This window comes from Ornithodoros turicata, chromosome 2 (assembly GCF_037126465.1).
Source record: "Ornithodoros turicata isolate Travis chromosome 2, ASM3712646v1, whole genome shotgun sequence".
NCBI classification, from domain to species: Eukaryota; Metazoa; Arthropoda; class Arachnida; order Ixodida; family Argasidae; genus Ornithodoros; species Ornithodoros turicata.
This window is the reverse complement of record NC_088202.1, coordinates 32,080,206-32,097,406: the sequence shown is the minus strand read 5'-3', so window position 1 is coordinate 32,097,406 and position 17,201 is coordinate 32,080,206. Positions and strand designations below refer to the sequence as shown.

At 48.6% G+C, this 17,201-nt stretch overlaps 1 protein-coding gene across 1 annotated transcript in view; it reads left to right on the top strand.

The window, feature by feature from the left end:
- LOC135383310 (A disintegrin and metalloproteinase with thrombospondin motifs like) overlaps positions 1-17,201 on the top strand; it is an 88,207-nt gene that overhangs the window by 49,836 nt on the left and 21,170 nt on the right. Inside the window, exons 10-11 of the mRNA XM_064612824.1 lie at positions 1,733-1,847; positions 4,029-4,166. Of these exons, the coding sequence (XP_064468894.1) occupies positions 1,733-1,847; positions 4,029-4,166 (253 nt within the window). The remainder of the gene's footprint in view (positions 1-1,732; positions 1,848-4,028; positions 4,167-17,201) is intronic.

The following is a 17,201-nucleotide window of genomic DNA, read 5'->3' as shown; positions in this document are numbered from 1 at the left end:
ACAGTAACAAAAATGTGCAAAAGACAAATTAAATGAACTAATGTAACGTACCTTCTATATCAGACAGTAAAGCTTGTAACACCCCATCCACAGGAACTAGTGTCCAGACACAAAAGTGCTTGAACTGGGAGATAGCAGCTAATCGGAATGGCGATCTTTGTTTTCCACCCTGGAAGCACAGGTTGTAACTTTGAGGGCAGATTTAAAAGTGGTGTCAAAATGTCTGCATGCGAGTGCACATGAAAAGTTGAACATAGATGAATACTCAAATTATAACATCACATTGTCATACCTGTTGCTGGAGGTGGACTGCAACTAACGTGTCAGCAATTTCTTCATGACCAGATGCAAGCCAGATCATGCTTCATTTCCGCCTTCAGCGTGCACCTGTGATAATTCAGAAGATAGATTATCAATAGTACTATTGTGTTGTTAATCGTGGTTATATCAGAGTAAGCGCAGTAGGACAGCTGCACAATCGATTCATTAAGCTTGCTGTTTTTTATATCTGAACCTCGACTTACCATTTTTTTGCTCTCGTTTTTTGCCTTGATCCTCCGTGGCACGTTCAAAATGTTATGCGTCGGGCACCTCAGATTTTCATCAGACGATTTCGTGCCGAGATTCCAAATTGCCTCTGGAGTCGCGCGTAACCTATGATAACATTCATAGACGAAATCCTTGCAGTGGAGATTAGCAGGCACCACTGTCAGCCAAGAGCTTCGCACTGCTTGGTCTTTTGGCAGCTTATAATAGGTAACACTTTAATGCACCGATGAATTGTTCTAAGAGCGTAGCACTCTCGCATCTTCGACAACTTCGCCGTGGCATATTTACGAATCATATCGCTCCAGCCCATAAAAGGCAAGGTCAGAACAAGGAAGTGCACTTTCCAAACGACGCTGTGCCAAAAAAACATTCACATGCTTTGTTTCCGGCTTAGTAACAACATAACAGCTGGTCGCTTATGTACGATGCACAGAGGAGGAAACGAAAGAAGCCAAGCAGCCAAGCCAAGAGTCCATGCCAAGCCAAAGACAGATAAACCGAGAGCAGTGACGTCGGTGCGCCCGTGCGCAGGGTTTGCCGACGGTCTGACGGCCGGGCGTGGGAACTAAAAAAACTGTTTTCTAAAAAACTACGAACAGTTGGAGCAAGATATTTCGCACACATATTCAGTGTTCGGTAATGAACACACAGCGCGAGTATCGCTCAGTTCTGCGGCACTTCAAAATCGGCATATCTGACCTTTAACGCTGTACTGCTTGTATAGTGAAGGACGAACTGGAGTCCAAGCTGTCTACTAGAGGAGGTGGTGCTGGGTCGACTGTCCAGACTGTTGCTTGTTCAAGTGTGGGTGATGTCTCTGTCGAAGCAGCAGTTCGGTCATGCGGATACCATGTCGAGGCTTCTACAGGGGACACGATAGATCAAACAGACTTTGCTGTGACTGGGAATTAGCGAATACGTCGGAGAGACGCCCTACGGCAAACGCCTGGAAGTATTCTCGCTTTCAACGGCGCACGCTTGTATACGTCGCTCCCCAGTTGTGGACGTACAACGGACTACACAGAGGACACGGATATTACAACTGTGACTGGATGCCACTTTAATGCTCCTTTAAACAAAGCAAATAAAACATTTGAATTCCCTTCGATAGTTAAACACAGTGTGTTGATGTATAAAACCTTCACGGTGATGCCAGCACATATACTATATGTTTTTCTCATAGTACCAGGAATGTCATATGAAGGAGGCGTGTGCTCGGAAAAAAATGTCGGTATGGGCTTCGACGATGCAAAGTTTTACTTTGGTGTGGACACTGCTGTACGCCAGATGGCACACTTGTGAGTACACTTTGGTACGAGGTACCTTGCAGTTTTTGAGCCAGTGATTTACTAGACCCGCGACACCCCCTAACACCCCCAAAATCTCGAGGGCACCCGCTAAAACTTTGTGAGATTGCGCGACATTTTGTCAAAAGCAAGTAAATACACCCCCTTGCGCTACCCCCCCTTCCCAAGGACGGCATTCTGGGTAAACCACTGCTGTGAGCGAAGTTGAAATCTGTGCTCCCAAGACTCTAATGATACCAGTTATTCAGAATTGAGGACGGAAGATCCTTGGTGTTATAGACTGATCAGTGACAGAGAACCAAGAAATTTTCTGAGCTGTTCACAAGTGCAGATGAACTCTCTCTGTGACAGTACTTAATGGGGGCGTTTCACGTTTATCGTGCCCCAGGCGGAAGCTCGCGTTGAAACGGTATTGCCGCAAAGCAAAACGCAAAACTTTACCAACGTGACCCCTGAAATCGTCATGAGGGAGAATATTTAGAATGGATTTTTTCGTGCCGCTTCTTCAACGCATAGTGAATGTCAGTTCTGAAACCTTTCAGCATATAACATTCAATGTGCGCCAAGTGTACTGTCCTCGTCACTTCCAACCAATCTCCCATTTCCGTGGCTTAGCTCCGATAAGCGTTAGGCTGCCGGGCAGCGAGGGAAGCTGTATTAGACTCGTCGAGAGGTGGCTGGGTTCCGGCACAGTATTGCTTGGCGCATGCACGTGTAGGAAGTGACACACGAGAAACCAACAAAAAATAATAATAATAAAACAGGAATAGCTGTGCTGTGCTGTTGAAGTGCAATAACATTTAGGAGCCCATCGCGGGCATGTCCCGTCGCCACGGTTTTCCTCTCTGCAATGCACTCATAAATGGTATAGCATTTTAACCGCACTTTCTGCGCAGAGATTTCTGCCGTGTTTTAATGATAAAGTTGCGGACATTAAACACCGTTTTCTACAACGGTCGGTTGTAAAACGGCATGGTTGCGGCATATGAACGAACTCCTTCTCTCACGGTGGTTTTATTGTAGCCGCGGTGGAACACGTGATCTCCGAGTAGCAGCCAATGATAGTACCCCGCATATAAACTTCCGAAGCGGCTTGTCAGAGTGCATATGTGGAGACCGCCGTGGGTGATAAGAGAGCGGATTTTCAGGCACTAACGTGGCGCTACGCATAGCACCAGAGCCGTATATTAAAAGGGAGTCTGGCCATTGGGAGGAGTCCCAAAAAGAGGCTCGACCTGCCAATCACAGTTCCTGGCCTCTGATTGGGTGGCTTTATATCACGGGGGTCGCCATGGCACCTGAATCCCACTCAAACTGCCGACGAAAACGAACACCGTGAAGCGGGGATTTCGTGACGAAAATTTCACAGACTACTCTGATTTTACACTGCAGATGTAGATCCTCACATTCGTTTTTATTATTTTTCTGGAAATCAGTTTCAACTGATGCTGCGCTATTGATATCTTTCTGAAAATAGTACGTTTTGTCGCACTTATCAGGCCTAGTGAACACGGCGGCTACAACGAAATCATAACAAAAACGGCACTGTGCTGTACAATTTTTAATTTACTAACTGAATTTTATTATATAAACATTCTTGCTCTTTTTTATTCCAACTATTCATGTAAATCAACGATGTGCTGCAGAAAGAAAAGGATGGCATAGAGTTCCGCAGCTGTAGATGACGTTGAATGCGAAAGGCGTCGTCCTTGCATTACGTCTTCGGGTGGTATGACGAATGCCGAGGCGGACTTGCCTTTCCTGGATGTCTCATCTGTGTATGCTGCAGTCTACGTAGAAGACTTCTCGTCTACCAGAGCATAAAAGTGGGGTCGAAGGTCTTCAGGGGGAACCTGACCTCTTTGCAGAAGGTTCGGAAGGCTTACGAAGGTCGGTGGTACCGGCAGAGACCAGGGGGCTTCCGGCGGTGCTACGTTATTAGCTACAAAGCCTGTGAAACTCTTCACTATGACGAAATTGCTTCGTGCGTTGTCATATCCAGCTCACTAGCCCCAAAAAGCACTGCTTGCCATTCTAGACACTGAAGGACCTCGGCCGTCACTGTGTAGCTCGTTATTATATTGTCACTGTGTTGCAGCAAGAAGTGGAGTAGCGTATCTCCTCTGGGTGTGACATAACCCACTTATTATAACAGTTACTGTTGTTCCGCAGGCTCGGAGCGCCTTGGGACGACAACACTGAAGGATGTAAATGGACGGACGGCTTCATCATGGGTGACATCAGCCACCAGTACCCAAAGGCATTTACGTTTTCCGAATGCAGCAAGAAGGGAATGCAGGAAACTCTGCTGTGAGTATGTATGGCGAGAAATGAACGTGAAAATTTGACCCGAGCAATCTTTCCTTGTAATGTGTGTGTCTTGTAAGGTGTCTGTCACCTGCATCAGACTCCATTGCATATGTGCCATCGTGGAGAAACACCCAGGACTAGTAACTAATTTCACATTACCTGCATACCATTTTTATTATTTTGTCACCTTCCTCTTGGTTGGATTTTTTTCTCTTCTTATTGGAGTCCTCAAGAGCCACTATGGGCTAAGATATTGTATGCATATTATTTCGTAGTATGTATCGCGTCATAGTACTGCATCAAGCAATTTCACTAGTGAAACCGAAGGCACGGTAGCATTACTGTTGACTCATAGACATGAGAAAGTTACACGATGGTATTGCGAATGGGTAGTCCAATATATAAAAACAATCTTCTACAACTTGCTACATTTTTTCCCTTTGCCAATGAATGGAAAGGTTCGTATTGCATCAGTTTTTATGTCTGGGGACTCCCGCTCCCGGTGTCTGCGTGTCGCCTGCTAATACGGCGTCTCTGCGGCGACGGCACCCGCCAATTTCTTGTAGACGCTATCCGACCTCATGCATTCCTGCAGTCCATCGACCCCTCACTGGAGTCTGTCATCGACTGCCGCTGTACCCGCGAGGAGGAGTCCCTTGTACATCGTCTTCAGTAGTATGGGATGGACTCTCATAGTGCACAACGCTCATCTGTCCTGAACACGATTTAGTTAGCAATCAGAGCTAATTGGGCCCCCCACATTAATCAGCACCCTCCAGGGAGCCACCACACTAATTGGGGAGCATCTAACTCGTGTCCAGACCAGCTGAGCGTTGTGCACTACGAGAGTCCATAAAAAATAAAAAATAGGTAGAAAGTAAAATAGATATATAGAAATAGAGTGGAGAGAAACAATTTATTCGAAAATCGACGATGCCGCGACGAAGAAACCGCTCCGCAACACCCGAGTGACCAGCGCTCGCCATGTTGGTAGTTGGCACTCAGCAGTTGCAGAGATCGACGACAGGTGGCCACTTAGTTACAAGGCATCACATCAGATGGCGCCACCATCGCAGCTCTATGCGAAAAAGACGGAACAAGACACTAGTGGCAGGTAAAAATGGAAACACTGCTGAACAAGTCTAGGCATGCGAGAGAAAAGGTCTAACCGCTACTGCTAAACAGCACGGAGAAAACAATACACATCGGGGAAAAGGCTTGGGGGAGCGATCGGTTAGGCCTAACCACAGCGTTACAACACTATGCAGCTAACACAAGGCTGGAACCGCTAAACGTGCGTCAACACGGCGAAAAGGCTTGGTCACTGCTCAACAAGTCTAAACATGCGAGAAAAGGCTTAACACGAGCGCAGTCAAACATCGGCAAATCACTCGTTGGTCACCGCTAAACACGGGGGCACGGCAAACATGCGAGAAAAGGAGCGCGGTAAAACAACACGGCAAATCACTCACCTTTTCTCCCGTGGCGGACGCGGGGACTGCGGAGCAACCGAGCACACGTCTGCTCTCCGCGACAGCCAGCCAGTAACTGACTGGGGCGACGCGCCGCGGCAGCTACGCATGCGCGCGCGCTCCTAGCGCCCTCTGCGCCGCTCGCCCGCGGGTGGTCTCGGTTTCGTCTCTCCACTCCTCCCGCTGCGCGCGCCCGCGCGCGCTCCTAGCGGCGACGGGTGGCTTCTCAGTTTCGGCTTTGCTCGCCTTTCTTTGCGTGCGTTTATCTGTATAAAGAAAGCGTGCACCACGCTCGCGTCATCAATACGGGAGGATGTTCAGCCACTACTCGTTACAAAATTGTTCCCGCACCCACGCTTCTTGGGAAGAAGTGGACAAGGAATGTTTCAGCAGCGAAAGTCCCCGCAACTAGCTCGTCATTAATGCTTTTCACTGCATGATAGACATGGTAGGCTTTGGCAATATTGGAGAGATCTCGCCGGGGCCGCTGCAGGAGATGGTGCGTCGGATCTACGCCCGTTACGAGAACGTCTGCTTAACGGTTCCGGACGGACCCCTGGGACTGATGAGAGAATTTGTGAGTCTGGCCAACGCAGAATTCAACTACATCGTGGACCTTCTCGCTCGTGCCATCGCTCATATTAAGCACGCCCTGCGGAAGCAGCGACATTTGCAAGCAGTCTACATCGCTAACTTTGTCACCGACTTATTGAAATACCGCTTGGTTATCGACATGCAACGCATTAAACAGTCCGAATAACTTTGACGAGACTCTCTGTTTTCTTTCACTGAAACATCTTTATTGAATACATTCAAAGGAGTTGGTCGATAATGCCTGCACCCTCCCTGACTTGCCTCAACAGAAAGGATATGGGGAATCTTCATCGCAGCGTCGTCAATGCGCGTGTCATGGTACCAGTACGACGAGGGAATGGTCATTCTTTTCGTACACGCATTCCACTACCACACTGCCACGATGACCCGTGCTTCTGCTGTCTGCGAGAGAGAGAGAGAGAAGCATGTCTCGACTAGAACTTTTATTCTCGATTACATGCGCGTGCAGCTCTTTGTTCCACGGTTACTTGATGCCTGACGTCGACGGTCTCGGGCTCTCTTCCGGGTTTTCTGGTGCTGCACAAGGAGAGAGTACTATCGTAATTTTATACGTGTCAAAACATAACAAAGCTCACCGTATTCACAGCTTCCGTAAGGAAAGGAGTGTACGGCATCCACGAGATAGCGTTTGTCGTTGTAAGGGACCAAGCTCTTCTTGAGTCTCTAAATGGTGTACATTGTTTGCTTTATACTCTGGATGGTGCACTGCTTCTGAGAGACTGTCTTTTCATTGAACAGAGAATCTCGGTACACTTCGTGCAATAAGTGTTTCCTCACCACGTCCTTCCTAACTCCTTTCGCTCGCGATCTGTTTGTGTGACCCAGCCAAGACAATGCTGTAAATTTTCACTCGGATGGCTACGACTTCCTGAATAACACCACTTCCCGTCTTGTCTTTGAAGTACCCCATCTGGTTCGCGTGCTCGTCGTTGAAAAGTGGGTGCTTCGGAGGATAGGAAGACAGATCTAACTCATTCTCAATCTTCATCAGCTGTTCTTCCAGACTTGCACACGTGAGAGAAAAAAGTTATGGTGTCCGTATCACTATAGATCAATTGCGCTGGACACGTCAAGCGAGAAAAGAGCGACTCATAGATGAAGCTGTACATTCGGACTTTGGATATTTCTAGAATGGCAAAGCCCACGTAAAGGCAGTGTGTGCATTTGATACGGCGCTGTTTCATCTCGTGCAAGATGCACTTGTCACTCAGAATGAGAAAATGCTGACTGTCGACGGAGCTAGCCTTTCGTAGTGCACTTTCTTTGTCGTAGACTATAGCGTACCTTTTCATGCGTCTCACATTTGGTATCGACTTACCGAGCGTGCTGTTCGACATGGTTTTGTACAGAAGGCTCTCGAATTTCGTGGTTGCGGCACTCCTCAACGCGACGTTTCTCTGCATGAAGGTTCGTAAAAAGTTGTCTTGGCGGAATGAGAGGATGCTGTGAACACGTTTTATTTTCATGCCCAACCTCACGTACAGAGCGAGCAATGCATAATGAACGACGTAGCGTTCTTTGTCGTAGCACGTCAGCAAGAGTTTCTTTGTGGGAGGGGCGTTCAGCGCCAACGCATCTTTCAGCTGTCGCTGGTAGGGGGATAGTTCGTTCTCGTCCACGCAACTGTGTTCGGGTGCCAGGGGAAAATCCCTGGTGAGCGTGTGCAGTTCTTCGGGATACAACAAGTGTACCACATACACGTAACCCACGTCCGAATCGTGAGGAATCTTGAGAAAATCGATCTCGCTCCACCTCGAAGGATCGACACACTCAAAACCACCTGTCGGGAGATGGAAAGTGATCGCGTATGGGTACAAACTATTCACGTCGAGGTACTGGATAAAAGTCTTTTCTTGCTGGGGATCGTAATCGTCGCACCCCTCGTGATTAGCCCGCCAGTATCTGTGGAAGCTGTTACAAATGCCTCCGCTGGTTCCCTTCTCGATCGTTTCGTACATCTCGCGATCGCTCATGAGCTCGAGTTTGAGTTTGGTGAGCTTCAGAGCGCTGCCTCACGCGTAGCTGGCGAGGGACACGGTGCATAGGATATCTAACCTATCCGTCTCTAGCGCAATCTTCCTGAAATGCAGCACGACGTCGCAGAGCTGACCGGCGTCGAGCGTGACGTAGAGACGCGTGTGACCACCGAGGTTCTTACATTCGAACAATTCGAAAATATCGAGGGCGTACTGATAGTCATCGTCCGTGATCTCTTGGTCGTTCAGGTCACTTTTGAAAGCTTCCTTTGGCGGTAGTGCGGGCAAATTGTACGCTTTGAAACTGTCGACGAAGGTGTATGGGTAAATGCCCTTCCTGAGGAGGCATCGGAAACGGTCACCATACATTTGGCGGGTACAATGAAACGCGCTCTCGCCACCGCTGGCGAGCAGGGTTTCCACTAGGTTCGCCAACGACAGGTTGAAAAACTGCGTGGTATCGTGGACATGGAGATCACCAATGTTTAACCCTCTTACCTTTTCCGTACTCGAAGCTAAGATCCACGGCTCGCCCAGATTTGGAACGTGCATGTGGCAGAGGAGGGAGCTCAAATCGTATTGCAGGTTGTGCACGCACACGACGAGTTCTTTGGTATTACGACACGTAAGGTTACACGTATCGCACAGCGTAGCGACAAAATTTGAAGAACCGGGCTCTACGAAGCAGGTGTGGTCGTGATGGGATACCTTCCGCGTCCGTCGGTTAAATTCGATTCCACAAAATTCGCAGTGCATAGCGCTCGCGTGCCAAAAGTGGTCTTCCATTCTCATGACCAATGGCGCGGAACAACGGTTCAACCTATCGATTTGATCGCTAAATCGCTTGAGCGAGAGCAAGCATTTCTCTGCCGCGTTGGGTGCCAAATAGCCATATAGGCCTAGTATTTTTCCGTCCCAACTTCTCACTACAACGATGCAGTACGAGCTCATCCTGTGCACACTCACGGAGTCCTTCACGAGCGCGCCCTTTTCCAAAACGCTCTCCGTGTCCAAGACCGCGAAATAGGGATAGGGATGCATGTACTGTATCTTGTTGAAGGAGACACACTTCCCCGCTTTTGGCATTTCGAGAATCACTTCTTTAACGTCGCGACACAGACGTTCATGTTGCTGCAATGCCTCTCTCGTTCCGTAACCGGATGTGCATTTCCCGCAATAAAAGTAGTCACTTCGTCCCATGAAAGTGCTAAATTTTCTGATTCCATAGAAATGCTCCCTAACCTCGAGCAAGTGGACTTTATCTTTATAGAGCGTGCAGGGAACCCGTCCTGTTGTTATCGAACTCGTCTGCTCGTTGAACACGTAGACGTACACAGAGATTTTGTTTTTTCTCTCCCACAGGGAAATGTCTTCGTAAGTGACTGGGAAGCAGGGCGGCCAGTACGTTATGAGCGTCTCCGGATTTGAAGGATTCATGTACTTGCGGTATCTAACATAGTCGTTTGGGTTGTTCCTCAACGGATGCAAGAGCGCCAGCATGCTATACCTAAAACACTTGTTTTCGTGATTCGGCGGAAGTTTGACGTTTGTGAGAGTCTTTCGTTTTCTTTTTAGCAGCTCGGGAAGCTCGATCGTGCACCCAATCCGCTTCGGTTTCAAACGCGTTAGTTTTAAGTCGACACATTGGATTCGAGGTGAAACCAGACCTTTCTCTCGCATAGTTTTCTACGCGTTGCGAGGACTTTACGATGGCAGCATTTATCGCGCCTTCGATTTCTTGGCGGTTATGAACCACTCTCAAGTGAAGGTTCACGTGGAGGAGATGAGAAGTCAACCCATCGGCTCCGTCCTTAATCATGAGCGCTTTCGAGCACAGACAAAATTTGAAAGGCATGGGATAGGCTTCGAGGTCGCGCACGATTACTGGAGCAATGCTCGGTAGATAGAGTCGCAAATCGTCGACGTTGTCGTCGTGCGGGGAGCAGAGAAACGTGTACCTAGTAGCCGTTCTGTCGAATGCCTCATCTGTGACAAAGAAAGGAAGAAATCGTCTCTCTGTGACGGAAGGATGATTCTCTACGACATGTTCTCATAATTCAACGATTCTACGACCCTGGACAGGCCCATCTTCGTTTCGAAATTCTGGGCTTGCATCTGGTGATTCACCTCTAACCCTACCAGACAGAGGCATGAAATCTGCATAAGACTGATCCCCTTCCCACATGAGCAATTCGTCTGCATTGTCGTGCCCATCTAGGGGTTCGTCGTCGTCCGTTTCAGGTATTACGAAAGGCGGACTACTGACTCTGCCGTCGTCGCCGTCATCTGAAAGGACGACTGGACTGTTACCGAGATTCTCTATTCTAGCTTCGTGCTCTTTCTACGGCCACGAGCATGGCATCGATGGGGTCGTACTGACATACGAGACAGCGTGGCACTGCGGTCAAACAAAATCAGTATGAGATTTCCTCTCACGAAACGATGCTCACTTTTCCCTTCAATTGACGAATGCTTGAGATTGATGATGAGAGAGGATGGTATGAGTCCCTGTGTGTGTTCAGTGTCATGCGGAGACAGCGGCTATTGGTTCCTGAAAAACAATGCCATACATAGAATACACTCTCACGGCAGAGACGGTCAACTTACATTTTGGTCCACGAAACGACTCACGTCGTGGATGCATGCCCCTCGTGGGCTTTCGATCAATCGTCGTAGAACCAGCGCACCTTTTATACATACCTTTTATAGTGGCTACGCCGCTCTCCTCCTCCTCGATTTGCGACGGTGTCGTTTGTACTTTGACCACCCCACCTTCCGTCTTTCGCGCCTTTTTGCTATGTCGCATATGACAATGATACCATCGACGTTGAATAAGACATTACACTAATGTCTAACTAACACTCTGGGGCTGGGAATTGTATATGACGACGAGAGAACCCAGTGTGGGATTCAAACCCAGGAACCTCCTGCACTGCACGCGACACACTAACCAGCAGTCTAATTCGTACTGTGTGACGCTTTTCGTATTGCGGGGTTCGTGTCCACACACGTCCAAACATGTTGAAACACGTCTTAACATGTTCAAACATGTTCAATGACGTCATAGAGAGGGAGAGAGAGAGGAACTAGTGTGTCCAGGGGCGACTTCGACGGTTCGCCGCCCGTGTCTGAACACGTCCAAACATGTTCAAACACGTCTTAACATGTCTCAACACGTTCAATGACGTCATAGAGAGGGAGAGAGAGAGGAACTAGTGTGTCCAGGGGCGACTTCTACGGTTCGCCGGCCGTGTCTGAACACGTCCAAACATGTTCAAACACGTCCTAACATATCCAAACACGTTCAATGACGTCATAGAGAGAGAGAGGAAAAGCTTTACTATACATATCGAAGCAAACGTTCGATCGTCATTCTCGTGCCATCATTATCAGCTTGGTAGATCCTCATAAGTAATACCCATGACGTCATCATCGAAATGTTTGAAGAGTTTCGCTTCCAGTGTACAACACTTTTGCTGCGCATGAAGTCGTTTTTTTCCCGCCTCACATATTTCGGGAGATTGGCAGCGCCCGCTTCTTCTGCACCAACTGCGGTGGATTGTGGTCCAAAGGTACGCTCCCTCGTTATTTTTCATACGTTCTATAATCGATCATATTTTTGTCAGAGCAAAAGCATTGGACGGACCGATTGATTCGCCCGTCTCTCGGCTGTCGGATGGTACCGTTCGACGTACGTTGCGAAGGACTTCGACTATTGAAGGAAGATGGAGAAGATGGACCATCAGTGTCACTCTGTGACTGAAGAAGATTGTACGTGTGTTTAAAATAAAAAAAAACACGTGTTTCTCACGCTCCTTTCGTGCAGATTACGAATGGCTACTGACGGGAGATCTACCCCTGGTCCTAACCTTCAAGCCTCCTCCAAAGACCTTCTTTTTGTGGATCGGCGATCAGCTGACCACCTGTCGTTGCGGTGAACTCTGGTCGAGAAACCCCAGCCATTGGTTAGACTCGAGCCTTCGTCCGTATTTTGGCTGTCTTCCCGGCTACGAAACCAAAGCTGGAGCCTAATTGATGTGTAACCTCTCACGAGAAATAAAAAAGGTTGTGTATATATACTGTCACTCCGTCTCAGTCATGACGCCCGAGCAGAGGTTTGCAACCTTTGTGCAAACGCGAATGTATCGGGACTTGCTGCGATTACGCGATTATATTCATGGCGATAGGTGCGAGGAAGACTTTCGCTCGATTCTCAAGACGATACCCTTACGTCTGTTCACCGTCAGTGGGAAGATTGCAAAGAAAATGAAGCGTTTCGTAGATTACAAACTCGAGCTGTTGGAAAAGTATAGACGAGGAGAGACAGTCGACCCGTGTCTCATCAACGCGGGTTTCAACCGTCCTATCGTCCGTCGCTACTGGCTTCTCCACACATCCGTGACCGTGTCCTCGAAAGAAGCCTCGATTTTCGCATCTTGCCTTTCATATTCAATATTTCAAAAATCATTGCTTATGCTGAGATCCATCAGACCGACTTGATAGCGATTCGAGAGCTGAAGCGGACTATCGAAAGCTACCGTGAAAGCGTTGAGTTTATTTGAGGGAAACTTATCCATGCTGGCGTTCGAGAGCAGGTGGACGTAGATGTCTGACGTCGTTTCCCAATCTTGGCCACGTCACTGCTCAGAACCGAACTGTCGTGTTCTTTGTCGTAACCGAAAAAGCGAACCAAGGAGAAGCTCTGTCCGTTCATTTACTTCTTTCTCAGTACTTTCGTTACTGGCCAAGGCTTATTGGCGTCTCGGGTTATGACGAGAACCTCCTCTGAGTAGAAACATCCGTCCACTTCCTTACCCCAGTAATCTTCCAGGTGCACAACGGGAGGGGAGGTGTCTCTCAGACGGGAAACGGTGAAAATCTGAGGCGACCAACTCCCTTCCGAGCTCATATGAAAACCTTTTCTGTATAGTAGGACCCTCACTTTATCTCCCACATTGAGCTTCTTTTTCATGGAGGGCACGACGGGATTCCCATTTATCTTATTGAACAGCTCAAATTCGTTTTCGTGTGTGACTTCGGACAGGCTGATGCCCAAAGTCCTGTGTTTAGTGTTGTAGTCGCGCGCGATCTTGGGAAGCTCAGAAACGAAGTGGTATTTTTCGGTTACTCTAAAATAGCGGAATATTCTGTTGCGTAAAGTGCGTATCACACGTTCTGCTTGCGATGCTTTGATTACTGGAGAGAAGGTGGAATGCATGTGGACCTTCTTTCGTGACAGGTACTCCTTGACGATCTTGTTGTAGAATTCCTCTCCTCTGTCGCAAAAGATGCGGATGGAGAGGGAATCGATCGCCACGAGAATGTAGCGGTAGCCGCCGTTGAATCTCTTGTATTTTGAAAAGTCGGCGAGGTCCATTTGCCACACGTCGTTGATCTTGAGCGCGATGATGCGTCTCCTATTAAACTTTCTTCTGACCGAATGGTGAAGCGTGTAGGCATCCAGCTTTCTGAGAATAGCGAGAGCCTTCTTTTTGCTCAAGTGATGCGCTTTTCTATAGCGGTCCACACCCCCCAAACCACCCACTGGTTTCTCATATTCCCTCCATAAGTCGTCCACGCAATGGAGGCCTGCTGCTGCTGCTGTTGAGGCTCGCGAGATTTGGGCAGAGAAATCAGGCGCAATAGTTTCGAGACTTTTGAGAACCAGGAAGGTTTCTTTCCCGTCTTATGTTGCAACAGATAATTGACGCGTTCGTAAACGGAGGAGTGCCTGATGGGCTCGCCCGACATGGGGACACAACCCTCGCGATCCCAGGAAAGAACCTTCTTTAATTCCGAGACGACCCTTTCCGCTTCCTCTTCGTCCACCTCTGGAGAGAGGAGCGAGTAGTCAAAGTCATTTGTAGCGTCGGACGCCTTGTTTTTATCGTCGTAAGGGTCAAATCCGCACTGCTTGAGTATGCAATACTGTGCTTGCAGTATGAGTTTCACTTTGACGTCGTCACTCTCCTTCGAGGAAAGAATGTTTCCAATGGAGGAGGTGGTCACTTCAATTCTCTTGGCCATTGACGAAAAGGTTCAACACAGTGGAAAGTAGGAGGGGAACCACCGACGAAAGAACGCCCTGTCCTCGCTGCTGAGACACATAGCGCTTCAAACGTTCCAGATCCTTGTGAATCTTTTTGTATGCGAGCCGTCGTAAAAAGCGTTTGTGCTTCTTCAAACGCTCAAAGGTGTCTGGAGCTAGAGCCACCTTTCCGTTCAATACATTGAGGCAAATTTCGGAGAGGTGTTTCATGTCAGACGAGGAAGAACTTCTCAAGACTTCGCGACGGCGTGGAGGGGGTAGAGTAGAGAGTACTTTGAGTAAAGTGAGGTGAGGGCGGAGATTCATTTCGGGGCATAGATATATTAACGTTCACCCAGAAAGATATTGCTATGCAACCTGTGATCCTCGTGCGTATAGTTGTGAAGGTCCACGAGTAAATAAGCGTGGGGCGACGACATCGCTTGTTTATATGCGTCCAGAAAATACTCCAATCTTTTTCTGCCAAATAGCTCTTGCCCGAAATGTTCCATCTGGTGCACGCTGCGCACGGTGCGCCACAGGACGACGTAACTGGCGTTGTAGGATATAGTTCTAAAATGGCTACTGTCGAAAAAGATGTTTTGAACGAGTAACAAGATCGATGCTTTGGCGTGGTGAGAATGAAAAGATCGGTCACCTCCTTCAAGGAACCGGCGTCGGTCATGTGATCGTCGACGACGATCAGCGTAGCGCGCGACGTGTCCCACTCTCGCGGTAGCTCCTTGGTAAATTTTACGGAGTCCCCAAATTCATCCTGCATGCTCGGCGAAGCATATTTCTGCACATAGAATATTTGTGACGGAGGCTTGTCCACCACGTCGTTCAAGTTCCTCAGCACGTTAGCAACGAAAGTAGATTTGCCGCACATGGAGGGGCCGCTTAAGATACAGCGAAAAGGATGACGGAAACGAAAAGGTTCCGGGGAAAACATGTTGGGTGCGTACACGTTGCACGAAGAAAAAGAAGAGACTGAGACTGAGAAATGCATCGCTTTTATTTACACGTCGTCGTCGTCCTCCAGATCGGAACTCCGTTCCCAATACAGATTATCCAGGCTAAAGTTGAACTTCTTTTTTGTCAGTCTGTCCACCGCTAAGATGCGGTCGAGCGTCTTCATCTTGTCCTGACACATTTCTTGATGTGCTTGCAACCATTCCAGGCGGTGGACTTGAAAGGCTTCCTCTAGAATGCCGCGAATAAATTCGCGAAGTTCTTAGTTTTTTGCCTTTCCTCGCCAACGAGAAACGCAGGAGAAGAAACCACACGTGGTGTTTTCCACGTATCGGTCAGAATGATGACACCAGCGCGGTGCGCGCTGCCTTTATACAGATAAATGCGCGCAAACTGAAACTGAGAAGCCACCCGTCGCCGCTAGGCGCGCGCGCAGCGGGAGGAGCGGAGAGGCGAAACCGAAACCACCCGCGGGCGGGCGGCGCAGAGGGCGCGCATGCGTAGCTGCCAGTCAGTCGCCCCAGTCAGTTGCTGGCTGGCTGTCGCGGAGAGCAGACGTGTGCTCCGTTGCTCTGCAGTCCCAACGCCCGCTCAGTTTCTGCCTGACTCTCGGATGGAGCAGTCGCCGTGGAGGAAAAGGTGAGTGATTTGCTGCGTTGTGTTACCGCGCTCCTTTTCTCGCATGTTTGCCGTGCCTCCGTGTTTAGCGGTGACCAACGAGTGATTTGCCGATGTTTGACTGCGCTCGTGTTAAGCCTTTTCTCGCATGTTTAGACTTGTTCAGCAGTGACCAAGCCTTTTCTCCGTGTTGATGCACGTTTAGCAGTTCCCGCCTTGTGTTAGCTGCATAGTGTTGTGACGCTGTGGTTAGGCCTAACCGATCGCTCCCCCTAAGCCTTTTCTCCAATGTGTACTGTTTTCTTCGTGCTGTTTAGCAGTAGCGGTTAGACCTTTTCTCTCGCATATGCCTAGACTTGTTCAGCAGTGTTGCCATTTTTACCTGCCACTAGTGTCTTGTTCTGTCTTTCTCGCATAGAGCTGCGATGGTGGCACCATCTGGTGTGATGCCTTGCAACTAAGTGGCCACCTGCCGTCGATCTCTGCAACTGCTGGGTGCCAACTACCAACATGGCGGGCGCTGGTCACTCGGGTGTTGCGGAGCGGTTTCTTCGCCGCGGCATCGTCGATTTTTTAATAAATTGTTTCTCTCCACTCTATTTCTATATATCTATTTTATTTTCTACCTATTTTTTATTTTTTATGGACTCTCGTAGTGTACAACGCTCAGCTAGTCTGGACACGAGTTAGATGCTCCCCAATTAGTGTGGTGGCTCCCTGGAGGGTGCTGATTAATGTGGGCGAGCCCAATTAGCTCTAATTGCCAATTAAATCATGTTTAGGACAGATGAACGTTGTGCACTCTGAAAGTCCATCCCATACTACTATCTTCAGCCGAACGTTGCCCTCACCCGTTCACTTGGGCCGCGTCCCATCTCCCACTTGCCCCTGCTGCGCCGTAGAAGACGATATCTCCCATCAGCTCCTCCACTGTCAGCGTCACCACCATCATCGGGCCGTGCTCTGGCAACACCTCTCAAAGCTTGAGTGCACGGACGGACGGACAGACGTTTCTCTCGCAACACTCCTTGGCCCCGTGCAGCGAGCTAGCCAGTGGAGTGTCACAAAAGCGGTGCTCCGCTTTCTGCGTGATACGGGCCTCCTGGGCTCCCTGTGATCCGAGTTTCTTTTCCATTTTTTCTTGTTTTTATTTATTTATTTATCTGTTTGTTTTTTCATTTTTCTTACTTATTTATGTTTTTCTTTTTTATTTGTTTGGGGAATAGCAAGCCGGCGTGCTGCATGGCTGACCTTTCCCCTTTCTTTTTCTTTTTTAAATAAATCACTGCCCCCCTCTAAGTTTAAGTCCTCCAATTACCTCCCACTCTCCTCAACCTCAAGTTGCTTGAAACTA